General features: G+C 41.9%; 1 protein-coding gene across 2 annotated transcripts; it reads right to left on the bottom strand.

The window, feature by feature from the left end:
• Nucleotides 1-740: 740 nt before the first annotated feature.
• On the bottom strand, nt 741-22,799 carry LOC121456852 (DNA repair protein RAD51 homolog 3). 2 transcript variants are annotated; one of them, XM_041665339.1, is made up of 9 exons: nt 22,610-22,799; nt 21,302-21,560; nt 19,985-20,151; nt 16,462-16,595; nt 13,570-13,701; nt 9,472-9,538; nt 7,510-7,570; nt 2,613-2,673; nt 741-957 (listed from the first exon to the last, which is right to left on the bottom strand). In XM_041665339.1, exons 1-9 carry the CDS (start codon nt 22,725-22,727, stop codon nt 856-858), a joined length of 1,101 nt encoding a protein of 366 aa, XP_041521273.1. In that variant the 5' UTR covers nt 22,728-22,799; the 3' UTR covers nt 741-855. The 2 variants fall into 2 exon arrangements, with proteins under 2 accessions (XP_041521273.1, XP_041521274.1); XM_041665340.1 differs by lacking the exons at nt 7,510-7,570; nt 9,472-9,538.
• Nucleotides 22,800-27,371: the final 4,572 nt, after the last annotated feature.

The following is a 27,371-nucleotide window of genomic DNA, read 5'->3' as shown; positions in this document are numbered from 1 at the left end:
TAGGGAACATTTTTTGGCTCTTGGAGAAGGCTGGGGTCTGATTCCCAGCACCTTCATGGTGACTCAGTATCATTTAAACTTCAATTCCAGGGGATCCACCAACCTACTCTGGCTTTTGTAGGCACCAGCACACACATAGGGAACAAACACACATGAATACACACACACACACACGGGAAACACCCATACAAATAAAAATAATTTAAAAAAGAAAATGGAGGGGGCTGGAGAGATGGCTCAGAGGTTAAGAGCATTGCCTGCTCTTCCAAAGGTCGTGAGTTCAATTCCCAGCAACCACATGGTGGCTCACAACCATCTGTAATGAGGTCCAGTGCCCTCTTCTGGCCTTCAGACATACACACAGAATATTGTATACATAATAAATAAATAAATATTTAAAAAAAAAAAAAGAAAAGAAAATGGAGCCGGGTGATGGTGGCGCACGCCTTTAATCCCAGCACTCGGGAAGCAGAGGCAGGCGGATCTCTGTGAGTTGGAGACCAGCCTGGTCTACAGAGCTAGTTCCAGGACAGGCTCCAAAGCCACAGAGAAACCCTGTCTCGAAAAACCAAAAAAAAAAAAAAAAAAAAAAAAGGAAGTAGAAAATTGACTCCCCAAGTTGTCCTCTTACTACGAGTACACCATGGCATATGCATACAGAAAAAAAAATTTTTCCCAGAAGAGTCTGTAACTATTTCCCATTCATATCAAATAATTCTGATTCACTCATGGCATGAGTGAATGTGTCTATATTTTAAAGAATATGTGCTTATATTTAAAGAGTATCAAAAACTTATATGTAACACAATGAATATCACATGGCGAGTCCAACTGTATACTGAGATTAGTTTTGGGTCAGCACTCTTCCTCTTGTTCTCGTGACCGTTTCCGGAAATTCAAAGACGCTCCTGCCTGTGACGAAGGAACAGTGATGGCAGCATCTCGAAATCCCTGAGGCTGCAAGATGAAGGATACACAAATACACTTAATGAACATTTAAAGTAAAAATTAATTTTCCAAATAGTATTTTTTTCTGGTTTTTTTGAGACAGGGTTTCTCTGTGGTTTTTGGAGCCTGTCCTGGAACTAGCTCTTGTAGACCAGGCTGGTCTCGAACTCACAGAGATCCGCCTGCCTCTGCCTCCCGAGTGCTGGGATTAAAGGCATGCGCCACCACCGCCCGGCCCCCAAATAGTTTTTAAATTACACTGAATAAGGATGTTCTCTAAGACTCCAATAGTTCAGTGATGAGGCCCAACACCCTTTTGCCCAAGTTAACAACAAAAAGTTCTCTAAAAAGAATCCTAGTAAGCCGTATGGTACCTGCCGGGAGAAGTGGAAAGTAGTCTGATCTGCTATTTATCTGATTTACAAATCATCTTCACAATAATTGGCATGTGGTATGCATCTGTAATAGTAAGCCCTCAGGTAGCTGAGGCAGGAGGATCAAAAGCTCAAAGTCAGTCTGGACTATATATATATATATATATATATATATATATATATATATATAACAAGACCTCTTCTCAAAAAGACAAAACAACGGGAAGTTAGTGAAAGTAAGGGCCGTGTAAACACTAAGTGAAGAATTCATTTTCAGAACTGGTTTCCATTTTTCTCTCTATCCTTACAAGATGGCTGCTTAGTGTGGTGGCTCACACCTTTAATTCTAGCACTCAGGAGGCAGAGGTAGGCCAATTTCTGAGTGTGAGGCCAGCCTGGTCTATAGAATAAGTTCTGGGACAGCAAAGGCTATGTAGAGAAACCCTGTCTCAAAAAAAAAACAACAACAACAACAACAACAACAACAAAAAAACCAAAAAACAAGGGTTGGAGAGAATTGGCTCAGTAGTTAAGGGCACTTGTTCTTGAGAAAGACCCAGGTGGAGGCTCACCCTCCTTGGACACCAAGCACACAAATGGTATACAAATGATATATAAATTTTAAAAATATATTGAATAATGAAGCTCAAGGTCATGATTAGCTTTGTAGTGAGTTTGAGGGTGACTTGGGCCTGGTGTCTAGTGATGTAAGTGTTCAGGAGAGTGACATAAGTGTGACAGCTACTACAGACCAAATACTAACACCAGCATTATCCTTTCTTGTTGTTGCTGATATTTCTGAAACAGGACCACATACTTTTTAGGCTGCTCTTGAACTCCTGATCTCCGTCTACCTCAGTCTCCTAAGTGTAGGCCATCATGTCCAGTTGTACCTTTTCCTTTCTGAAAACTTTTAACATAAAAATCTGTAGGAGATTTTACAGATGCCATGAAACATAAATATTTCCTCTGTTCTCTAAGATAATTTTTTTTCTTTTTCTTTTCGGTTTTTTTGAGACAGGATTTCTCTGTGTAGCCCTAGCTGTCCTGGAACTCACAGAGATCTGCCTGCCTCTGCCTCCCAAGTGCTGGGATTAAAGGCGTGCGCCACCACCGCCCACCCGTAACTACAGTATTCTGTTAGTACTGTTTTGGTGATGTTCTCCCACCAAAACTGTCTTCAAACATGCTTGCTGCTTATAAGATTAACAGAAACCATTTGTACATGACCCCTTCAGATATTTACTGCCCACCAACACCAAAACCCCACTCTGATTAAATAATACTAACTGTGATCTGAAATGGTATTGTGGACTCCTTCTGGCTTGGCGACTTGTACAATGTTGCAAATCTGTTTGAAGTAAAAAATACATATAAACATTACTTTAATAATTAGGTTGCATGGCTGATTTCATAATTTAAATGTGCAGAATCTTATCAAGTGTTCTCGAGAACATAATTGTAGAGAAATATTAAGAAACAGAAAACCTTCCCTCACGGGTTACCATGCGGATGCCTTTAGCTTCAAGTAGGCAGAGGTAGGATTTTTTTGAGCCCACAAGTTCAAGGCAGTCTGTGTCTTAAAACAAACAAAATCCTTCTTTTAAAAAAAAAATTCCATGTAAGCATGCAATAACTAATACATCCAATAAGGTTGTTTGTATATATAAAAATTTAATGACAGATTTAAATAAATAAATTACTTGATATGCAATGCTACTTATGCTAAAAATTAAAAGTGGTGAAAAATATGTAACAATAGGAAGGTACTAATGACACATGTCACTAGGAATATAGTAGTGTTTGATGAGGCTCTAGGTTCAATCCAAAGCACTGCCAAAAAAGAAAAACTGCTGGACAGTGGCAGTGCACGCCTTTAATCCCAGCACTCAGGAGGCAAAGGCAGACAGATCTCTGAGTTCCAGGACATCCAGAACTACACAGAGAAACCCTGTCTGGAAAAGCAAACAAAAAGACAAAAGACAAAAAATAAAATAAAAAAAAAAAAAGGAAAAAAAATAAAAAAAAAATGCTAGAAGCAGCCGGGCGGGGGGGTGGTGGCGCAAGCCTTTAATCCTAGCACTTGGGAGGCAGAGGCAGACTGATCTCTATAAGTTAAAGGCCAGCCTGGTCTACAGAGTGAGTCCAGGATAGTCAGGGCTACATAGTGAAACACTATCTCAAAAAATTAAAAAAAAAAGAAAGAAAGAAGAAAAGAAAGGAAAATTAGATAATCTTACAAAAAGTACACAAGTCATCTTACATCTCCAGTATGTGCCAAAAGGTGTCAAGTACATCTGAATTTTTGAGGAAATTATTAAGAAGCGATAACCTCGACTGCTCACTCACTCTGGATGCAAGGAATATGGCCCAAGGGCTTTCTGAGATTGAGTATTCCTATGTGCCTCAGACTGGCCATGAACTCCCAACCTTTCTCTCAAGTGCGTCTACCATGCATGCCCAAGTCAAAAAAAAGAGTAAGATTTTTAAGAAGCCTTTATACATTTAGTACAAATCATTAAATTAACACTAGATGTGGCGGATTGTGCCTATAATGCTAAAGCAGGATGCAAGAGGATTGCTAAGAGTTCCAGGCCAGCTTGGGCTATAGAAAGGAAAAAGCAACCCTAAGGTCAAAAGGGAATTGATCAACCTTTTAAGTTAGGATACTCTCTTCAAATTTCTAGGTAAAAAAATCTTTGTACATCATGTCAGCATCTCAAAAAGATCTTTTTTCAAGAGATCTTTTTAAACTAAACCAAAAAGAATCACTTGGCTCACAGCCCTAGCTGAGATGAAGCTTAACATATGGCTGAACTACATAGTTTGGGTCAGGAAGAAACAAGACAGAAGTACAATTTGTGCTCTAAAGCTGAGCACACATATGAAATGCTGTGTGGGGGTGTCAAGTATTACTCCACTCTACCACCAGATCTTCTTGGCAACGAAGGGTATAATTCTGAACAATCTTGGCCTCATATCATCATGAATATGCAAATTGGGGAACCCACATAATGTAAGGACACAGACATAATCATTTAATTGTTGGAATGCCATTCTGTCATTTGTCAAAGGTTAAAAATCAGATGTTGCTGGGTAGGAAGTGTTGGGGCATATCTTTAACCCCAGGACTGGGGAGGCAGAGGCAGGTGGATCACCGTAGCAAATTCCAGACCCGTCAGAGCTACACAGCAAGATCCTATCTTAAAAAAAAAAAAAAAGCAAAATATAAAATCAGATGTTACTAGTCCATGAGATAATATCTAAGCTCAATTCATATTATAAATATTATTCAAGGTTTTAGGTTTTTCTGTTCATATTTAAAGTGTTCATTTTTATAATTATCAGTTTATAAATTATTTTCATATTTTTAAAATAAATTTCTAAAAAGCAGAAATGGCAGAGTGTTTGCTTAGCTTTTCCCAGGCCCTAATTCCCTAATATCAGGGGAATATAGTGGGGTACTTTTCTGGAAACTCAGTATTTATGAGGTAGAAGCAAAAGTTTCAAGAATTAAGGCCATTCTATGCTATCTAGTAAGTTACAGGCCAGCCTGGGCTACTTGAGAGACTATCTCAAAAACAAACAACAAATAAAAAGCATGTAAGACTTCACGCAATCTTTTTTTTTTTTTTTTTTGCTTTTTCGAGACAGGGTTTCTCTGTGGCTTTGGAGCCTACCCTGGAACTAGCTCTGTAGACCAGGCTGGTCTCAAACTCAGAGATCCGCCTGCCTCTGCCTCCCGAGTGCTGGGATTAAAGGCGTGCACCACCATGGCCGGCGACTTCACGCAATCTTATGGATGGGCCCATAGCTCATCTATAGTAGGAGAGCTTGTATTGAGCATGCTCAAAAGTCCTTGTTCAATTTCTAGTACCCAAAACCCAAACCAAACAAAACCACCATATTCCCTGAAGCAAATATTTCACAAAACTTAAAGACAATTTAGTTTCAAACAATAAACAAAAATATCTTGATTCTTTAGCGACTGAATTCTGATTATCATAAAGTATACACACCACTGTCATATCTACAGACTTGAAATCAACAATTCAGAAGAAAAGCACTTCTACTAGGGAATAAAAGAATTGCATGCACTATTATAATTATCTTCTAGAAAAGATACAGGACAAAGGGAAAGAATTCATGCTGACCAAGGTAGGTTTTAGTGACTGCGCTGGTGCAGTCTTTTCCAACTGACTCACGCAGTCTCTACCTCCAGAGGCTACTGCACAAAGTCCGTGCCTTCCTTTCCCTTACAGCCACAGTAAGGGCTGGGGAGGTGGCTGCGGAGTGCAGAGCACTCGCTGCTCCTGCAGAGAACTCAGGTTCAGTTCCCAGTACCCACAAGGCAGCTCACAACCATCTCTAATTCCAGTTCCAGGGGATCCAGTGCCCTCTTCTGACCTCTGTGGGCACCAGACATGCAAAAATCGGCAGGAAGACTACTCACATCAAATAAATAAATCCCTTTTTAAAAATTAAACAAAGCTGGCAGTGGTGGTGCACCCCTTTAATGCACTCAGAAGGCAGAAGCAGGCAGATCTCTGTGAGTTCAAGGCCAGTCTGGGCTATACTGCGAACTCCGTGACAGCCAGGGCTACATAGACAGATAAATATATATATTCTCTCCACCCTCCAAAAAATTTTGTTCATGAAACAGAGTTTTGTAATACGGCTTTTTCTATTCTTTTTTAAGGACTCTTGCAGTCCTAGGCTGACCTGGAACTACACAGGCCATGTTAGCCTCGAACTCAGACTGTTCTCCTCAGTCCCGAGTGCTGGTATGTGCCAACATACCTAACCACAATATGAATTTGAAAGAGAATTAGAAGGTATGTAATGCAGCTTTCTAAGAATAAAATAAAAATACAGTATCGCTGACTAAGCTCAATGCTGCCCTACACACTGCCTCAGTTTCCTTCTTTATTAGAGCACTTCCATACCAAGTTCTCTAGGTTATGCCATGTTAGGAGCCAATTTCCTCCTAAAATCATTACAGGAACCATTACCCTGGGGAGTCTGCACAGAACCCCACACCCATAATTGTGTTAGGAATCGTTCTATTGACAGAGCCTACCCCACACCCAAATTGGCTGTTTATGGAGAGCTATCTGTTAGCGGAACCCACCCCACATTCCAAACTATCTAGGGAGCTAGGTGTGTCAACTCGTGAATTCTTGGCCTGACCAAAGATAACCTCCTGCCTACGCGACCAACTCGGACCATGTGACCAATGTGAACCACACGGCAAGAGCCCAGGCCCCTGTGCCCATCCCCCAACTCTTTACACTATAAAAGTTGTACCCTGTCTCTAATAAACGGAGGCTTTGACAAGAACTCTCGCTTAGCCTCCTTCCTGTCTCCTAGCTCATATCTTACAGGTAGTGCCTCTCCAGGACCCTGGAATAAGTGACTGCCAGGTGGGTTACTAACGCTAGACTGAGTAGCCCACCCAAAGGCAATGAACACTTCCATACCAAGTTCTCTAGGTTATGCCAATTAATCACAAAGCAAAAAGGCTGGCATAAATCTGATATTTTTTGAAGTTCAGAATAAAAGACTTCATAGCTTTCAATGGCCTACTTTAAAGAAAAGGAAAGCTGCTCCATTCACTTGCTCAGCAGCTTTAGAAACAAACACAAAGGCTCCATGCTGTCATGGTTTTATTTTAAAGAACAATACTTGTGAAAGGCAGGTAAATACATGGGTAATAAAAGGGGAAAAAAATGACAGACACAATTTCATGCAAGAACTATATTAAGCAACTAAGAAACACCATCCTATTTTCCACATGTATTAGTCCTAACGCTAACCTCAAAAGTTTTCCTTTTGTCCTGATTTTATTCTTCTTTCAATCCCTTCTGGGAACGCAGAGTACCACCTCCTTCTTCATAGCTAATAAGGGATTTCAAAGAGTATCAGAAGGCAGCAATTCCTTAGCCACCTACATGTTCCAGGTGCATTCACCCCATCATTTAAATACACAAAGAATTCCCTATGTAACTGAATGTGCAGTACTAACAGTGTGTTTCTATGTTTTCTATAACTGATGTCAAACAAGGCAACAAAAGCAGTAGTTTATGGGTCAGTGAAAATCTCAAGCTGAGGACTAATGCTAGGAACCATTAAGTACTCAGTTTAATTAGACTGATATTCTGAATTATGAACTTATTTCTATACTGACCTTTGCATTTGTTCCCAATGAAAAATAAGCCTTATTGTAGCAGCGTGCCCCCAGCTTTCCCCTAAGGAAAAAAAAAAGAATTAACTATATAATACCTTTAGATTTTTCAAGTTGCTTAGAAGGTCTCTGGCCAAATACAATCTTAAATTACCAAATTTAGAATAAAAATATTCTTGAGCCAGGCGGTGGTGGTGCATGCCTTTAATCCCAGCATTCGGGAAGCAGAGGTAGGTGGATTTCTGTGAGTTCAAGGCCAGCCTGGTCTACAAGAGCTAGTTCCAGGACAGGCACCAAAAACTACAGAGAAACCCTGTCTCGAAAATCAAAAAAAATAAATAAAATTGTTGGACCAGGTGGGGTAGTGGATGCCTTTAATCCCAGCTCTCAAGAAGCAGGCGGATCTCTTTGAGTTCAAGGCCAGCCTGGTCTACAGAGCAAGTTCCAGGACAGCCAGAGCAGTTACACAGAAAAACGCTGTCTTGAGAAACTAAAAAACGCAATATAAAATAATAACAAAGTATTTAGTTAAAAAAATAATATTCTTGGTTTTGACCAGGCAAACCAAGGTGGTGTATATACCTTTAATCCTAACACTTAGGAGGCAGAGGCAGGGGAATCTCTGAGTTTGAGGCCAGCCTGGTTTAAAGAGTGAGTTTCAGGACACACAGGGCTACACAGAGAAACCGTCTCTGAAAAAACAACGTACAAAGTAAACTAAAGAATGTTCCTGGTTTCAAAACCTGTGGCACATGAGGAAAATCCTAAGAGGGATAGAGTTTTACTTCTCCAGGAGAGCAATGCAAATCACTGTCCTCTATTTGCTCCACGAAAAGATTATAGTTTCAGTATATTATCCACCTTCCATTCTATAAGGCCTACTATGTATTTCTGACACCCAGTAACAGGGTCTCATTATGGTTCTGACTGACCTGGAATTTGATAGTTAGACCAGGATGGCCTTGAATTAAGAGAACCCAGTCTGCTGCTGCCTCTGGAGTGCTGGAATTAAAGACAAGTCACCAAGGGGGTTTCATTATGCAGTCCAGGCTTTCCAGGGATTTCTGGGCTAAAGTCCCTCCTACTTCAGCCTCATGAGGGGCTGGGACTACAGTTCTGTATCATCATGTTTGGCACACAAAGTATTACTGGGTTTCAATAATACGTCAAGATAGATCTTGAAACATTGTGTTCTAATAAAATCACATTAGAAATATAGTCATGGGCTGGAGAGATGGCTCAGTGGTTAAGAGCACAGACTGTGCTCCCAGAGGTCCTGAGTTCAATTCCCAGCAACCACATGGTGGCTCACAACCATCTATAATGAGATCTGGTACCCTCTTTTGGAGAACACTATATACATAATAAATAAATCTTAGAAAAAAAAAAGGAAATATAGTCATACCTGTTTGCACTGGTATGATTTGTATTTAAACAGACTCCTTTCCTCCTCCTTTCCTGCCTAAGACCATGGGCTTAGGTTTTTTTAAATTTCTTTTTTATTTTAAGTAGTCAGTGCTCTTAATGGCTAAGCCACCTCTCTAGCCCCTAAGACTGAGGGGTTTGTTTGCTTGTTTTTTGAGACAGGATTTTTCTACGTAGCCCTGGCTATCCTGGAACTCTGCAGACTAGGCTGGCCTCAAACTCAGAGATCTGTCTGCCTCTGCCTCCTGAGTGCTGGAATTAAAGGTGTGTGCTACCACTGCCCAGCAAGACTGAGGTTTTAATGTCTAGAATCCTATTTTGAATATTTATTTCTCAGGTTTCTAACACAGCTGCCAGATAGCAGATACTCAATAAATGTTTGTTAAATTATGAAAGGATTAGTCGGTATCTCAGGACACTGTACTTAGTGAGCAGATGAGTCAGTGGATAAGCAGTCTCTGCTTTCAAAGCTTATAGTATTCAAATGACAAGGTAGGAAAATATTAAAATGAAAATGTTTTATCTAATTCATTTACCCACCTAATGCAGGAACAAGTAATGCTTGACTTTTATCAATCTTTGTTGTCATCTGATTTGTTAAAATAACCTATAAGAGCAAAACATTAAGAAAGTTAGGATATGCTGGACAGTGGTGGTGCACGCCTTTAGTCCCAGCATTTGGAGACAGAGGCAGATGGATCTCTATGAGTTTGCAGCCAGCCTGGTCTACACAGCTAGTTCCAGGGCAGCCAGGGCTACATAGAGAAACCCTGTCTCGAAAAACAAACAAAAAGTACATAAACAGTCCTATGAGATAATATTCTGAATATAACAAGTTAAAGAAAATATATTAGAGGCTAAAGAGATGACTCAAATTCAGGACCCAGATTCAATTACCAGAACTCACATGGTGGCTCACAATTTTTAACAGTGGTTCTCAACATTCCTAATGCTTTGACCCTTTAATACAGTTCTCACGTTCTGGTGACTACCCCCAACCATAAAACTATTTTTGTTGCTATTTCTTTTTTTTTCCCCCAGACAGGATTTCTCTGTGTTACAGTCCTCTGTGTAACTCACTCTGTAGACCAGGCTGGCCTCGAACTCACTGAGATCCGCCTGCCTCTGCCTCCCAAATGCTGAGATTAAAGGTGTGCGCCACCACTGCCCAGCTTCATTGCTATTTCATGCCTATAATTTTGCTACTGTTAGCCGGGTGATGGTGGCGCACGCCTTTAATCCCAGCACTCGGTAGGCAGAGGCAGAGGCAGGTGGATCTCTGTGAGTTCGAGACCAGCCTGGTCTACAGAGCTAGTTCCAGACAGGCTCCAAAGCCACAGAGAAACCCTGTCTCGAAAAACAAAAAACAAAAACAAAAATTTGCTACTGTTATGAATCATAATGTAAATATCTGTGTTTTTGATGGTCTTGGGGAGTTATGACCACAAGTTGAGAAACTGATTTATAACTTCAAATCCAGAAACCTGAAACCCTCTTATGGCCTCCTCTGGCACCAGGCACACATGTGGTACACAGACATACATGCAGGCAAAACACTCATACACACAAATTAAATAAAGCTATTCAAAATACAATTTTTCTCTAAATAAAGGCGAAGAGATGAAGGAGATTTGCTCATTTGTTTGAAATTTTAAAAATAAAAATTTTCTGTACTTACCTGCAAACATGTGTTATCAGAAAACATGATAAGAAAAATCTGAAGGAACAAAGAATTCTTATTTTTTTATTTATTTTTCATTTTTTAGGACAGGGTTTTTCTTTTTACCTGGCTGTCCTGGAACTTACTCTGTAGACCACCAGGCTGGCCTCAAACTCAAGAGATTCACCAGCCCCTGCCTCTCAAGTGCTGAGATTAAAGGCATGTTCTACCAACTCCAGGCCTTTTTTTTTTTTTTCTTTTAAGACAGGGTCTCTCATTGAATCTAGGATTCTTCTTTGAGTTGGGCTGGCTGGCTGGCAAAACCAAAGAATCCCCTGTGGAAATCCTTTCCGTGCCCTGACCTTCACAATGCTGGGATTACAGGAGTGTAGTGTCATGTTTGGCTTTCATATGGGTGCTGGGGTATTGAACTCAGGTCTTCACGCTACCAAAGCAAATACTTTATTCACTGAGCCATCTCTCCGGTACCCTACACTTTTTAAAATTCAAATCTTGGGGCCTAGTAGCATATGCCTTTAATCCCAGCACTTGGGGACAGAGGCAGGCATATATCTCTATGAGTTTGAGGCCAGCCTGGTCTATATAGAGAGTTGAAGGGCAACCAGGGATAGATAGACCTATCTCAAAAAATAACATAAAAATTTTAGCCAAATATGGGTGGTACATTCCTTTGGTCCTAGCATGTAAGGAGAAGCAAGCCATAATGCCATACCTTTAAATGCTTTTTTTCTTTTTGGTTTTTCCAAGATTGGGTTTTGCTGTAGTGTTGGTGCCTGTCCTGGAACTTGCTCTGTAGACCAGGCTGGCCACAGACTCACAGATATCTGCCTGCCTCTGTCTCCTAAATGCCGGGATTAAAGTCGTGAGCCACCACCACCTGGCATATCTTATACATTTTTATAAACTGCCTTGGTCAGGGAGGCACTGGAGGAGAGGAGGAAGGGGAAACTTTGGTAGGGATATAAAAACAAAAATACATAAAGTATTCCAAATTTGCCATGGTCATGGTACTTCTGTCACAGCAATATAAAGGTAAGACAGCAAGGCATAGCGGTACATTCATTTAATCCCAGCACTTTAGAGGTAGAGGCAGGAGCAAAAAGATCTGTTTGATACCAGCCTGGGGACACGAGTTTCAGAACAGACAGAGCCACATAGTAAGACCTTGTCTCCAAAAAAATTTAAAAAGGGTAAGAATTTAGGGTCATCCTTAGATGTATAGTGAATTCAAAGTCCTGAATTTCAGAGCCCTGAAAAAACAAAAACCCAAGCCACTATCCACCATCTTTAATTCCAGTATTGGTAGTTCCAATGCCCTCTTCTGGCCTCCTTGCACACAGCACTGACACGGTACACAGACATACATGCAGGTACAGCACCCATGCACATACAAAAGACTTAAAAGAAAAAACACCAGGCAGTGGTGGTGAATACTTTTAATCCCAGTGCTTGGGAGGCAGAGGATCTGAGTTCAAAGACAGCGTGGTCTATAGAGTGAGTTCTAGGACAGCTAGGGTTACAACAGAAAATCCCAGACTCAAAAAACAACCAAATCCAAAACCAGACAAACACACACACACACAAAAACTAAGTAAGGCAGAGAGCGACTGAGAAGGATAATAGTGCTGACCTCTGGGCTCCACAGGCAAATGCACACGTGTACATGGGCCTCCATGTGAACACACAAACCAAAACATATACATAAAAGAGAAAGGGCTAAATTAAAATAGGGCAGGGGACATACTTCAATGGCAGAGTGTTTGTGTAGTATGTCTGAAGTCTTGGGCTAGAGGAGCAGCACCAGCAGCAGCAAAATAACAGAACAAGAAAAACCCACCATAACCTAGGAAACTGTAGCATTCTGCAGCCTATTTGTCTTGGGTGCCCTCTACTGGGGGATCTTCAGGATACCAGCACTAAGGATGCTAAATTCCAATTAGCAGTAAGAAAGGGCACTATGCTTTAGCAAAAAGGATATGGCAAGATATGGTAAGATGGTAAAGTGGTACTCAGTGGGTAAAGGCACTTTCCATGCAGTCTGACAACTTAGGTTTGATCTCTGGGAAAACATAGTGGAGAGAACTGGCTTTAATCCTAGCACTGGGAGGCAGAGGAAAGCAGATGTCTGTAAGTCTGAGGCCAGTCTGGTTTATAGAGTGAGTTCCAGGACAGGCTCCAAAGCTACCCTATCTCAAAAAACATTTAAAACCAACAACAACAACAACAAAAAAAAAAAAAAAAACAGAGGGGGCTGGAGAAATGGCTCAGAGGTTAAGGACACTGACTGCTCTTCCAGAGGTTGAGTTCAATTCCCAGAAAACACCTGGTGGCTCACAACCATCTGTAATGAGATCTGGTGCCCTCTTCTGGCCTGCAGGTATAACACTATATATATAATAAATCCATAAAAATTCTTTTAAAAAGACTAAGATTTGGAAACACAAAGAAAAAGTGTTATTTTACAGAGGAAGTTTTTTTATTTACATTTGGTGTATCACAGGCATGTGCTAACAATTTCCCTTAAAAGGTTAAAAAAAAAAACCCAGGGTACCTCAGCATTTTTATCTCCTGTCTCTCTTCTGACAAGTGCATTTTTGTCAATGGGAGGATGTGGTTGCAGAGTGAAAATTAATGGCAAACAGGTAACCCTGCACTCTTTGGTTCACATATAATTTGCCTACTGTGCATGAGGCTCTGGGTCTAATCTACTCATGCAAAATATGTATAAATTTAAACATCAATTTTTTTGTTTTGTTTTTCAAGACAAGGTTTCTCTGTGCAGCCTTGGCTGTCCTGGAACTCATTCTGTAGACCAGGTTAACCTCGAACTCAGGGACCCACCTGGCTCTGCCTCCCGAGTATTGGGATTAAAGGTGTTCATCACCACCACTGCCCAGCCAGACATTAATATTTCATACAGTCTTAGCTATAAAATTCTTTTGACTAATAATACTTACAGCTAATCTGTGATTGTTTGCGAGGCTGATCATTTGTTGGGCTAGGCCATTCAGTAACCGCGTACGAAGGGACAGATCATCAAAGTCATGACGGAAAGGAAAAGCAATGCCATCGATTATCACTAACTGCACCTAAACACAGGAGAATGAAATTGGGTTTGGAGTTACAATTACAATAAACATATCGCATTACAGAAATAAACCTTAAAACTGAGGGCTTAAAAAAGAAAGAAATCAAGTTGGGTGGGGTGGCACAGGCCTTTAATCCCAGCACTCGAGAATCAAACACAGGTGGATCTCTTTTTGAGGCCAACCTAGTCTACAAAGCAAGATCCGGGTCAGCCAGGACTGTTACAGAGAAAGCTTGTTTGAGGGAAAAACAACTCCCCATCAAAAAAAGAAAAAAGGAAAAAAAGAAAGCCATCTAGCTTGCTAGCTGGACATTTTTGATGCAGTTGGAGAGATGGCTCAGCAGTTGAGTGTACATTGCTCTTAAAGAAGATGCAAGTTCAGTTCCTAGTACCCATGTCAGGCAGTTCACAACTTCCTATAACTTCAGGTATCTGTTTAGGGGATCCAATGCCCTCCTCTGGCCTCCAGTCACTTGCTTAATTAAAAATAAAGGCATGGGGCTGGAGAGATGGCTCAGAGGTTAAGAGAAATGACTGCTGTTCCAGAGGTCCTGAGTTCAATTCCCAGCAACCACATGATGGCTCACACCCATCTATAATGAGATCTGGTGCCCAGAACACTATATATGTAAAATAAATTAAAAAAAAAATAAAGGCATGGTGGTATATATCTATAATCTCAGCACGCAGAAGGTGAAGGAAGGATGGTGAGTTTCAGGCCAGGCTGGTCTATCCAGTGAGACTCTAACTCAAATTAAATAAAAATAAAGAGTTTTCTTTTATAAAGCAAGGAATTAAACCTGTGGCCCACAGATGGTAAGCACTCTACTACTGAGCTATATACCTCACCCTAGGGTTTTATTTCTAATTCTTCAAAGGTTTCCTCTTAAAATTCATTTTATTATTCTATGCGTATTAGTTTTGCCTCCATGTATGTCTGTGCACCATGTTTGTGCCTAGTACCTGTGAAGGCCAGCAGAGGGCAAGGGATCCCTTAGAACCAAATTTACAGATGGTTGTGAGCCACTATGTGGGTGTTGGCATTCCAACTCTGAAGAGCAGTCAGTGTTCTTAACCATCTCTCCGGCCCTCAAAGGCTTTCTTTCTTCTGCAAAGCATCACCCAATGATTCTACATGAATCATCACCTGAATACTAGCATTACATGCACATGCAAGGTTCGAGCTTCATTTCTGTTGCTGGAGATGGCTCAGCAGTTAAGAGCACTGGCTGCTCTTCCAGAGGACCCAAGTTCAATTCATAGCACCCACATGGCAATTCACAATCTTCTTTAACTCCAGTTCCAGGAAACCAGTGCCCTGTTTCAGGCCTGTGTGGACATTGCACATACATGGTACACAGATATAAATGCAAGCAAAATGCCCATATATACATTAATAAAAAATTAACCAAAAAATCATATGGTGTGGTGGTTTGAATGAATATCCCCGAGATTCTAGTATCTGAATACTTGGTTCCCAGTTGGTAGCACTTTTTGGTAAGGCTTAGGAAGTATAGCCTTGCTAGAGGAAGTACATCACTGGGGACAAGTTTTGAGGTTTCAAAGCCATGTACCATTTCCAGTTTGTTCTCTCTGCTTCTGGATTGCAGTTAATTATGTAAGCTCTCAGCTGTGCCATCTCTGATGCTATGATTCCCTGCTATGATGGACTCTTAACCCTTTGCAACCAAAATGTCTGTGTGTTGTCACAGCAACAGCAAACTCACTGTAAGACACCCCACAAAGCCACAGAAATCTTAAAACTCACTGTAAGACTCCCCACACAGCCACAGAAATCTTTAAAAGAACAAAGTTAAGACGATCTTGTTTCCTAATTTCAGAATGTTACTACAAAGTTATAGTAACCAAAACAGTCTAATAGTAGCTGAGAATCTGTGGTAGAACACTTGCCTCACACGGATCAGACTTTAACTTTGAGCCGTAACAAAAACAAAGAAACAGAGAGAGTGACTAAGGAGTGGTAAACCAATTGAAATAATTGAAATTTAAAAAAAAAAAAATAGAACAAACGCCAGGCATGGTGGCACACACCTTTAATCACAGCACTCAGAAGGTGGAGGCAGATGGAACTCTGAGTTTGAAGCTAGCCTGGTCTACAGGACAAGTTCTAGGACAGCCAGGGCTACACAAAGAAACCTTGTTTCAGAAAAAAAATTAAATAATAATAAAAATAAAACATGCTGAATATGGTAACAAAAGCCTGTATCCTGGCACTTGAGTGAAGACAGAATGATTGAGAATTCAAAGTCAGCTGAGCAGTGTGGCCCACACCTTTAATCTCAGCACTCTAGAGTAGAGGCAGATAAATCTCAAGGCCAGACTGGTCTATGTTGTGAGTTCCAGGACAGCCAACGCTACACAGAAAAACCTTGTCTAAAAAAACAAAATAAAACCTGTAAGCTAGGCGGTGGTAGCACATATGTTTAATCACAGCACTGGGGAGGCAGAATAGGTCGATCTCTGTGAGTTCAAAGCCAGCCTGGTCTACAGAGCAAGTTTAAGGACAGGCTCCAAAGCTACACAGAGAAACCTTGTCTAAAAACCCAAAAACAAAAAAACAAGACCAAAAAAAACCCCATAACCTATACATAGGAATATATATTTTGCAATGTATATAGTATATATATGCAAAAAAGTAGAGTAAAATAAGTTGCAGGGCAGGGACATCAAGTTTATACTACACTTTATTTTTGAATTATCAACACTTCCAAAGACTTTATTTCAGTAGTATGACCGATACCTTTGAGTGATCTGAAAGGAAATCTGGAAGGAGATAGACTTGTGCCAGCAGCTCAGTGTAATCATGACAACGGAAATAATAAATATGGGAAAGGATATTTTCAAGAGTGAAATCCTCCAAGGCTTTCTGATGTTCTGAAACAAACAACAAAGCAATCTGAAAACAGTTTAGATTTTCTTTTCCTAATTGTCTGACAATCACAGATACGTTATTTGTACCCTTGTAAAACAACATCACATCTAAAAGATGACAGAAACACTGAAGAATCTCTGTAAAATGTGCTTTGTTGACTGCTGATCTTATTATTTAGTTTTTAATGTTTTCTACTGTTTCATTAAGGGTTCTTGCTGCTCTTGCAGAGGACCCAGGTTTGGTTCCAGTACCCTCATAGCAGCTAACCCTAACCCTAACCGTCCATAGCACCAGTTCCAAGGGATCTGATGTCACCTTTTGGTTTCCATGAACATCGGGTACAGGCATGGTACGCTTATATGCACACAAAATACCTAATCACATTAAAATATTTTTTCTTGTATTTTTTTAAATTTATTTATTTATTATGTATACAATATTCTGTCTGTGTGCATGTCTGCAGGCCAGAAGAGGGCACCAGACCTCTTTACAGATGGTTGTGAGCCACCATGTGGTTGCCGGGAATTGAACTCAGGACCTTTGGAAGAGCAGGCAATGCTCTTAACCGCTGAGCCATCTCTCCAGCCCCCTAAAATATTTTTTAAAAATACATTTTAAGATGCAACAATTAGTTTCTTATTTCAAAACAAAACTTACTTTATTGTCTTTGATTGTATGTGTAATAAACTAGGGATTATTTATTCACAAATAAACAAAATTCTTACTGTTTATCTCCAGCTATTGATTTCCACTGAACAGAAGTATCACGATTGAAGTTTCTCTTTCTTGTTTTTGAAGAATACAAATTAAGAATTCAAAGGAAAATCCAGGGGCTAGGGATGTGGCTCACACCTTTAATTCTAGCACTTGGTGGGCAGAGGTAAGCACATCTCTGAGTTCAAAGCCAGCCTGATTTACAAACTGAGTTCAAGGACAGTCAGGGCTACACAGAGAAACCCTGTATTGAAAATAAAACAAAACAAAAAACAAAAGCTAAAACAAAAGATTTTAAAAGAAAAATGTCCCAATGGAGTATATTTTCCCTTTAACACTCTAATCTTTGAGAAGTAACACTATGAAATCTTAACACTGGATTTTAAAACATCAGTATGGTTTTAAAAAGTAGGTATGGTTTAGAATGGTTTTAAAAAGTAAGTATGGTTTAGAATTTAAGGCCACCTTGGTTTACACTGAACGTACTGGGACTGCCATGTTTAAAAAAATATAAATAAATTTTAAAAAAAGCGGGGAGGGTCCTTAGAAAGATGGTTCAGTAGTTAAGAATACTGGCTGTTCTTCCAGAGCAACCAGGTTTGAGTCCTAGAACCTACATGGCAGCTCACAACAGACTGTAATTCTAGTCCGAGGAGATCTGATGCCCTCTTCTGGCCTCCAAAGGCAATGTACACATACAGTGCATTCATACATTCAGGCAAAACACCCAAACACATAAAAGAAAATAAAGCGAGTTTGATTTTGAAATGAGAAACTAATTACCACATTCTAAAATGTATTTTTTTTAAAGATTTTAACGTGATTAGGTGTTTTGCGTGAATGTAAGTGCACCTTGTGTGTGCCTTGAGCCCACTGAGGCCAGAACTGGAGCTATGAAGAGTTGTGTGCCTCCATGAGGTGCTGGGAACCAAACCGAGATCCTCTGCAAGAGCAGCAAGAGCTTTTAATGAATGAACTCTCTCTGTCCTATGATGTTTGTGATGGCTGACAAGATGACCGGAGTTCAATCTCTAGGATCCACACAGTAGGAGGAACAACTCAAATTCTCTCTGATCTCCAGACATGAGCATACACACTAAGTAAAATGAGATGTTTTTAAAAAGATTTATATATTTATATATACGGTGCTTTGTCTACATGTATGTCTGCACACCAAAAGAAGGCACATCCCATTATAGTTGGCTGTGAGCTGCTATGTGTTGCTGGGATGTGAACTCAGGACCTCTGGAAGAGCAGGTAGTACTTTTAACCACCGAGCCATCTCTCCAGATCAACAAATGTCAGAAACTGTTTAACTTGGGAGTTTCAGACCAGCTAACCTACATAGTTCCAGGCCAATCTGGGTTACAGAGTAAGATCCTGTCTCAAGAAGCCAAATAAAAAACGACTTATGCTATAACATTACAAAACAAAATCAAGAGGAGGCTGCAGTGGGAGGTGCTCGCCTGCTCTGAGCAGGGCCCTGGTTCAACCCCTCCCATGAGTATGCACAAGTGCGTGTGTACAGAGATTCACTCACAGAGAACGGGCTGGAATGATGTTCAGTGATAGAGTGCTTGACTAACATTTCCAAGGCCTTGGGTTTGATCCCCAACATTGCAAAAGTAAACAACAAAACAAAGTAAACAAAACAAAACATCACAGAAAAATTATCTGCACCCAGCAGCTCACAGCTGCAGTCCCAGCAGGTGGGAAAAGGAGGCAGGAGGCTCAGCGCCAGATCATCCTCAGGCATACAGCAGTACAAGGATATCCTGGGAACTAGACTTCAGGTTAGTAAACTCTGGCTTCTTCCAATATACACTAAGTTAGTAAAAAAAACAAAACAAACAAACAACCTTTAGTTTTCCTCATGCACCAATCATTAAAGCCTTCATATCCCAGTGCCTCAGTACATCTTCTGTCCATACAGGACTTTCAAGGACAGAATGGGTAAGACATTTTAGACAGAATTATTTTGTCTTCTACCTTTCTAGAATTCCTACTGAAAAGATATAACAAAAAAAAAAAAAAGAATCTGTTTTTGTTTGTAATGAACTGTGTGTGCCTGTTTATGCAAACGCCACAGTGCATCTGTGGACTTCAGGGGACAATTTTCAGTTCTCTTCTTCTGTTGTAGCAGTTCTAGAGGTCAAATTCCATCATCAAGCTTGGTGACAAGCACCTTTAGCTGCTGAGCCTTTGCACTGGCCAAGATGCTTACCTTCTCAATTACTTATAAAAATAAATCTGTCGTGCTGGATAGGTGACTCAGTGGTGAAGGACGTGAGCTGTGCGGAGTGTGGAGCTGAGCGACTTTAATCCCAGCACCTGGGAGGTTTGGCAGGCAGACTTCTGGGAGTTTGAAGCCAACCTGGTCTATAAAATGAGTTACAGGACAGCCAAGACTTACACAGAGAAACGCTGACTTGTAAAACCATTAAAAAAAATTAATTAAATTTAAAAAAGCAATGGCTGCTAAGTTGGGTACGACACAGGTCTGCTATCCCAGCATTCTGGAGACTGAGGCAGAATGATCACAGACAGCTAGGCTTCAGGGAGAGTACTGTTAACTAGGCAGAAGCTTCAAGTTTGGGACAACCTCTTACTGAAGTCTGAAATGGCACAAATACAAACTGTCTTTCTCGTACAGAAGGAGCACTTTGTGCTAACTCACCTTCGTCCGTGTGTGCTCCTGATATAAGGCGAAGGTGTTGAATGCAGGCAGTTGCAAGGGTTGCCACTCTATCAACCATAAAACTTCCCTCTGTGTCAATAAATACTGCCTCACCAGCCACTCCTCCAAAACATTCTGGAATCTGCACATCCACTGCCAATTGCATACTGTCAAGAAATGACCAAATCATTATCATAACTATCAAAATGTCTTTTGTAAACTGCGTCTAATCATCAGCTAAACCATCAAGTTTTCTAAATACAAAAGTAATACCCCAAGACAACAGAGATGGCTAACTCTCCATAGCTCCAAATACATATGAAACCATAGATGCCTAGATTATAGTGCAGGTATTACACAAAATTACCATTAAGTAACTCTTTGTGGTTTTTAGGTTCTAGGAATTGGTTTATATTTTCTCCCTTTTTCTGAGTTAGGTTCTGGAAATGTAGCCCAGGCTGATTGATTCAACTCTCAATCCTTCTATCTCAATCTCCAGCCTTACTGCTATATTTACAGGAGTGTGTCACTACACCCAGGTAGACATACTTTTTTTTAAAGATTTATTTGTTTGAGCCAGGTGGTGGTGGTGTATGCCTTTAGTTCCAGCACTTGGGAGGCAGAGACAGGCAGATCTCTGTAAGTTTGAGGCCAGCCTAGTCCAGGACAGTCAAGGCTACACAGATAAACCCTGTCTTGAAAAACAAATCAAAAAAAAAAAGATTTATTTGATATATATATAGTGTTCTGTCTGCATGTTTGTGAGCCACCATGCGGATGCTGGGAATTGAACTCAAGACCTTTGGAAAAGCAGTCAATGCTCTTAACCACTGAACCATCTCTCCAGCTCAACATACTTTTTTTTGTTGTTGACACCAGGTCTTAGTATATATCCCTGGCTGGTCTAACAATTGTTATATAGTTCAGACTGTCTTCCAACTCATAGCAATCCTGCTTCAGTATCCTGAGTGATGAAATTATAGGAGTATGTTACCAAGCCTGGTTCAGGATTCTTTATCATATATAAATCAACTTTAAAACATCTGACAAATATATCTCAGAAGCTAACTATTAGGAGAGTATCTGCTTACTGTAGTGATTATATTGTATTATAAAAGAAACATTTCTGACATCAAAGCTGCTCTATCCCTTCACTAAGATGGTGCCTGAGATAATATGAACGGTAAGCTGATGGTTTGTTGCAGGAAGTAGTAACATACACTTTTTGGTATTCTGACTACAAACTCACAGAACAATACTCTATTAGTTACATAAAAGACTAAGTCCATACTTAAGAAGAGAACATTCTTATTTTACCATAATTGTGTTTTCCCAACACCTGGTACACCACAAACTTCTGTCGTTTTCGTTAGGGGTATTCCACCCCCGAGAATGTTATCTAGGGCTGAACAGAAGGTGATTATGAAGCCCTGGGTGTGTTCCTGTTCAAGAAGTTCCAGGGCTGTGCACTTCTTGACTGTCACAGAAGTACCAGCACATCTTGGTTTATCTGCGAGACATTCTCTTCTTACGATCTGTAGAGTTTCTAAAGCTTCCTCTTTGGATATCCCAACTTCTGAAAATAAAATCGGGGGGTGGGGAGAACTGACATTAGAGATTTAAAAGTCTAACACAGAGCTGAATGTGGTGGCTCACACCTCTAATCTCAGCACTAGCAAGTTCCAGGATAGCCAGGACTACACAGAGAAGCCTTGTCTCAAAAACAACCAGACAAAAGTCTACCTCGGTGATGAATTAGCACATTAACTTCAAGGTTTATTTAATGGCTGATCAAGCCCAGGGTCTTAGGCACGAGCGGCTAGTTAGTGCTCCACCTCTCAGTTACTGTCCTGTTAGCAACATTACTGCTACTAAAACTTAAAAATTAGACTAGGGGTGTGGCTCTAATTTTAAGTAGAGGGCTTAACTAGCATTTGCAAAGCTAATTGCAAAGCATTACCAAACACTTAAACAAAACATTACATTCTGTCCTCTTTGGTGAACAGCAAAGAGCTGGGCACAGTATTGGTGGCACAGTGGATGACGCCAGCTTTACTTTGGTGTACATTAAGGATGCACACTTAATGTACACACTTAAATGTAACCTGAAGAGCTCTGAAAAAACTGTTTGGGGTATTCCGTGAAACACAAAGGGCGTCCGTCATCTTTCTAGGGCTTTCTCCTATTCCTTTCTCACTGAAGCCTCTCCATTCCTACTCTAATCCTTCAACTCTTGAATTCAATTTCCATTTCCCCCACCCCCAGAATCTTGGAACTGTGAGAATTACATGGCTTGTCTGTTTTCCAATTCTAGAGCCATTATTACCCAACTCAGTTATCATGAAACCTCAAGATGAAAAAATTAAAAAAAAATAATAATAAAAATTGTTTTTTTTCATCTACAGATTAGACACTCTGGTCCAAGAGACTTCCTTTGAGCGTAAGTGACGCAGTCCTCAAAGCATCCAGGAGGCGCGGACACAGAAAGCAATCAGTCAATGGTTTCACATAGTTCCAACCACAAGCGAAGAGTCGCTTTACGTCCTCAACGCGGTGGCGGGAGAAAGAAGACGGAGGCGGCGCCAGGCGGCCGCGGTGCATCAGCTGGCCGCCGGGAGTCGTTACCTTTGCTGAGCTCAGAGGGCTTCACCTCCAGGATGTCCTCGGCAGTCTGGAACCCTGCAGCCACCAGCTTCACGCGCACCGCCGGAGACAGCGGGAAACTCATTAATTCCCGCTGCATTTTGAAAGCGCAGAGCCTACGCACCGGTGACGTAGAGCGAGAAGCGCGCGAAGGCCAAGTTCCCCACACCCCGTCCGGCCCATGCCGTGTGACGTCACGCGCACGGCGGAAGGGGCGGGGCTCGCGCGGCCTAGCCTTACGAGGCCCTGCTGTAGGGGACATCCCCCAAGTACTCAGGTGTTTTCCACTGGGATTCCTCTGAAGCACTTTGTGGGGTTCCCTTACCAAGGGTATAGCTTGACAGGAAAAAAGCGAGCTGGAGACGTGAGGATGGTGATCAGGCCCAGTGGTCCCCGGATCACCATGCCGTGTTTCCCCCTCCTCGCCCTGGCCTGTTTCATGGGTCTGAGTCTCTAATAGAAATCATCTCCCAGCGGGGCAGTGGTGGTGCACGCCTTTAATCCCAGCACTCGGGAGGCAGAGGCAGGCGGATCTCTCTGAGTTCGAGGCCAGCCTGGTCTACAAGAGCTAGTTCCAAGGCAGGCGACAAAGCGACACAGAGAAACCCTGTCTGGAAAAAAAAAAAAAAAGTAGCAGCAGCAGCAGTTGAATACTGGTCAATTTCTTGCTGTGAAAATTCAGAGCACTTTTTTGCTTTGTTTTGCTTTTGGTTTTTCAAGACGGGGTTTCTCTGTAGCTTTGGAGTCTGTTCCGGAACTCGCTCTTGTAGCACTGTTGCCAAAAGCTTCTTGTATGCCCGCACCACAGCCATAGAGGTCCCTTGGCTCTTCTTCCTAGCTGGGCCCTCGCGAGGGATTGTGGGACAGCCCCCCCCCCTGCGGGGGCTGTTAGCGGGGAGCCGTTGACGCTCTAGTGCGCGCCCACGCACCCACGCACCCTCGTGCCCACGCACACCTTCCGTTGGTTGAGGACCAGGGCGTTCTCTCGGAAGCGTGGCGGTTTCTGAGAGCTTTAATGTCTGCTGTCCTGCCTAGTGTATGAAGAAGTAGCTGGAAAAGTAAGAAATACAAGCTTGTCTCGTAGTCTAGCCTGGGCCTCTGGTGTCCTGAGAGGGAGGGACTGGACTCCTTAAGTAGCAGCGGAAGTGACCGCTTCCAAAAGAGAACTTTTGGGAAGATTGGTTAGTTTGGAAGGTGATTTATAAGGTCCTTTGCCTAGGAGGTATAGAGGGGGTGTGATGAAGTGTCTCGTACTCTACATTAAAATAAACCTCCTAGGCCGGGCAGTGGTGGCGCACGCCTTTCACTTGGGAGGCAGAGGCAGGTGGATCTCTGAGGTCCAGGTCAGCCTAGTCTCCAGAGCGAGTTCCAGGACAGCCAGGGCAACACAGAGAAACCCTGTCTTGGAAAACAAAATTCAGTAAAATAAACCTCCTAAATTGTAGGATACAGGCATAGAGAACCCTCCCCTTTTGTACCTTTCCTATCGGCAACAACTCTTATTTTCCGGTTTCTTGAGACAGGGTTTCTCTGTAACAGCCATAACTACCCATAGCTTTGTAGACCACCCTGGCCTCGAATCTACAGAGAGCCGCCTGCCTTGGTTTCCCAAACGCTGGGATCAAAGGTGGGCACCACCACCGCCAGGTGGCAACAACTATTTATTGTTACACTTCTTTTGTGTAGGTGTGTAGGCGCACAGCCACGGTGCTAGTGTGGAGGACAAAGGAGTTGTTTCTCAGCTTCCATCCTGTGGGTCCTGGGGATGGAATTCAGGTTGTCAGGCTTGGCAGCAAGGCCTTTCCTTTCCCTCTTTCCTTTCCTCTTTTCTTTTTCTTTTTATTTTTTTATTTATTTTTTTTGTGGTTTTTCGAGACAGGGTTTCTTTGTAGCTTTGGAGCCTAGCTCTTTTAGACCATGCTGGCCTCGAACTCACAGAGACTCACCTGCCTCTACCTCCCGAGTGCTGGCCTTAAAGGCGTGCGCCACCACCGCCTCCCGGCAAGGCCTTTCTTTTAGCTGCTGAAGTACCTCACCTCTCTCTTGGCAATAGTTCTTTGCCTGGATTTTTATTCAGAGCTTTAAGGAACTCATATAGGGCAAGTTAGTCTTTTAAATGCTATGGGAGGAAGCAACAGGTTGAGCAGTGTAGTGAATCTCACACGTTTTAAATATGAATAGACGTTTCACAAAGAGTATGAGGATGCTTAAAACTCAACACGTTTTCTTGAAACTAAAATTTAAGCCTAGAACCTTTTTTATTATCCTGAGCACTCTCCAAATTTTGTGCTCCCCCTCCCGGGAGGGGGAAAAGGTTTGTATTTATCCCATTTGATGATTCCAGGAAAGCTTGGTGGGCTGGAGAAAAATCTGGTTTGTGTAAGTACCTTGCTTAGCTTATGTAGGATTTACATTTGAGCCGTATTTATTAAATGTTTTCCCAGGGGGAATTCGTGCTTTATAAGAGCAGCTGGTGCCGGGCGGTGGTGGCGCACGCCTTTAATCCCAGCACTCGGGAGGCAGAGGCAGGCGGATCTCTGTGAGTTCGAGACCAGCCTGGTCTACAGAGCTAGTTCCAGGACAGGCTCCAAAGCCACAGAGAAACCCTGTCTCGGAAAAAAAAAAAAAAAAAAAAAAAAAAAAAAAAAAAAAAAAGAGCAGCTGGGTTCTTGGGTGAAAAGACAGTGAACTTAAAAAGAGGGGAGGAAATGGTGTTAAAAGTGGGCAAGTCGTGCTGTTAACATCCACTGTCTAATTTTCACTAGACAGAGTGGTACAGACCTGTAGTCCCAGCTACTCAGGAGGTTGAGACAGGATGAGAAAAGATCAGGGGTCACCCTGGTAGGCAGAGTGAGCTCAAGCCCAGCTTGTGCAGCTGAGACCTAATGGCAAAAAGTAGAAAGAGGACTGGGGACCTGTCTCAGTACTGCCTTGAATGTGAGCATCAGTTCAGTCCCCAGCACTGAAAAACAACCAATACATTCACACACATACACACACACAGCAAAACAAGACAACACAAAAACCCACCCTGTGTGTGTGTGTGATTTCCATTATTCTCCCCTGAAATTTTCAGTCCTGCACCTCTCGGTCCCTGTCAGTCACTGTTCTGCTTTCAGTTTTGAGTCTCATTTTTGTGAATAGATACTTCATGCAAATGGAATGGCGTTGTGATTGTTCTTCTGTGACTGTCCTCTTTCACTTAGACGAGGGTCTCAGGAGTCGTTCACACTGGCATCTGTCAGAATTTCCCATTTCATTACATTGATTTCTACGTGCATGTGCTCAGGGCGGGGTGATCATGTGTGCTGGAGAGACAATTTACAGTAGTCTGTCCTTCCAACTTGTGGGTCCCAGAAATCCAGCTTAGGCCTTCAGGCTTGACTGCAAACACTTTTTTTTTTTTTTTATCCACTAAACCATCTCCTCAACCTTTAGGTTTGCTTTTATTATTATTATTATTATTATTATCATCATCATCATCATCAGTGCTGGATATTCTATTGGAAGATTCACCCAGCTCCTGGCATCCATATACCCATCTGGAATGTTCTGGTGGAAGCTCCACTCCAAGCCCCCTCCCATCCCTCTCTGAACCCTGCCGCTTCTCAGAAACCTCCCACAAAGATGCTCAAGACCACTCCCACAGAGTATTTAAACTGCCCTCCCCCGAAAACAGACTGCTGCCTAGCTAGCTTATGCCCCAAAATAACAACACACAAGTTGTATTCTTTTAAACACTGCTTGGCCCATTAGCTCTAGCTACTTCTTGGTTAATTCTCACATCTTGATTAACCCATCTCCAATAATCTGTGTAGCACTACGAAGTGGCTTTCCGGGGAAAGATTCAGCATGTCTGACCTGGCGGCTGGCTCCATCGCATCTGCCCTCACTTCCCTTTTTTTCCAGCATTCTGTTCTGTCTACTCCACCCACCTATGTTCTGACCTATCAGGCCAAGCAGTTTCTTTATTAATTAACCAATGAAAGCAACAAATAGACAAATGTCCTTCCCACATCATTGTGGTTTTTTGGTCTCTGTTTTCAGTCTCCCCTGTGAGGGGCTGGAAAATTATCTGGAGTATTTTATCTATTAAACCTGGGCTTTTTCTAATTTGGTTCGATTTGGTCTGATTTGAATTGCTGCATTGCTGGAGAGACTTACCAGGGTGCAGAAACTTTTCACTGGGGAGATATGCTGGGCAAAGTGTGTGTCTCATAAGCATGAAGACTTAAGTTCAGATCGCCAGAATGCTTGTAAAGCTGAGCATAGTAGACTCCTTTTTTTTTTCTCCTGGAACTAGCTCTGTAGACCAGGCTGGTCTCGAACTCACAGAGATCCGCCTGCCTCTGCCTCCCGAGTGCTGGGATTAAAGACGTGTGCCACCATCGCCCGGCCCATAGTAGACTTCTATAATCCTAGGGCTCCTGCATGAGATGTGAGGCAGATATAGGAAACTTCTGGAAGCCTGTGGGCCAGGTAGCCTAGCATATGCAGTGGCGTCTTAGGGTTATCGTTGCTATGATGAAACACAATTACCAAAAACAAGTTGAGGAGGAAAGGTTTATTTGGCTTACGCTTCCACATCATAGTTCATCATCAAAGGAAGTCAGGACAGGAACTCAAACAGGGCAGGGACTGATGCACAGGCCATAAAGGAGTGCTGTCATTCTTTACTCATTCTCCCTTGCTTCTCTCAGACTTCTTCACGTCTCACCCCTCTCTCCACATTGCCACTCCTCTC

Source organism: Microtus oregoni, unplaced genomic scaffold (genome assembly GCF_018167655.1).
Source record: "Microtus oregoni isolate MIOR12 unplaced genomic scaffold, Mior012 000015F_ref0000493, whole genome shotgun sequence".
In the NCBI taxonomy this organism is placed as follows: Eukaryota; Metazoa; Chordata; class Mammalia; order Rodentia; family Cricetidae; genus Microtus; species Microtus oregoni.
This window is presented reverse-complemented; position numbering and strand designations above follow the sequence as displayed.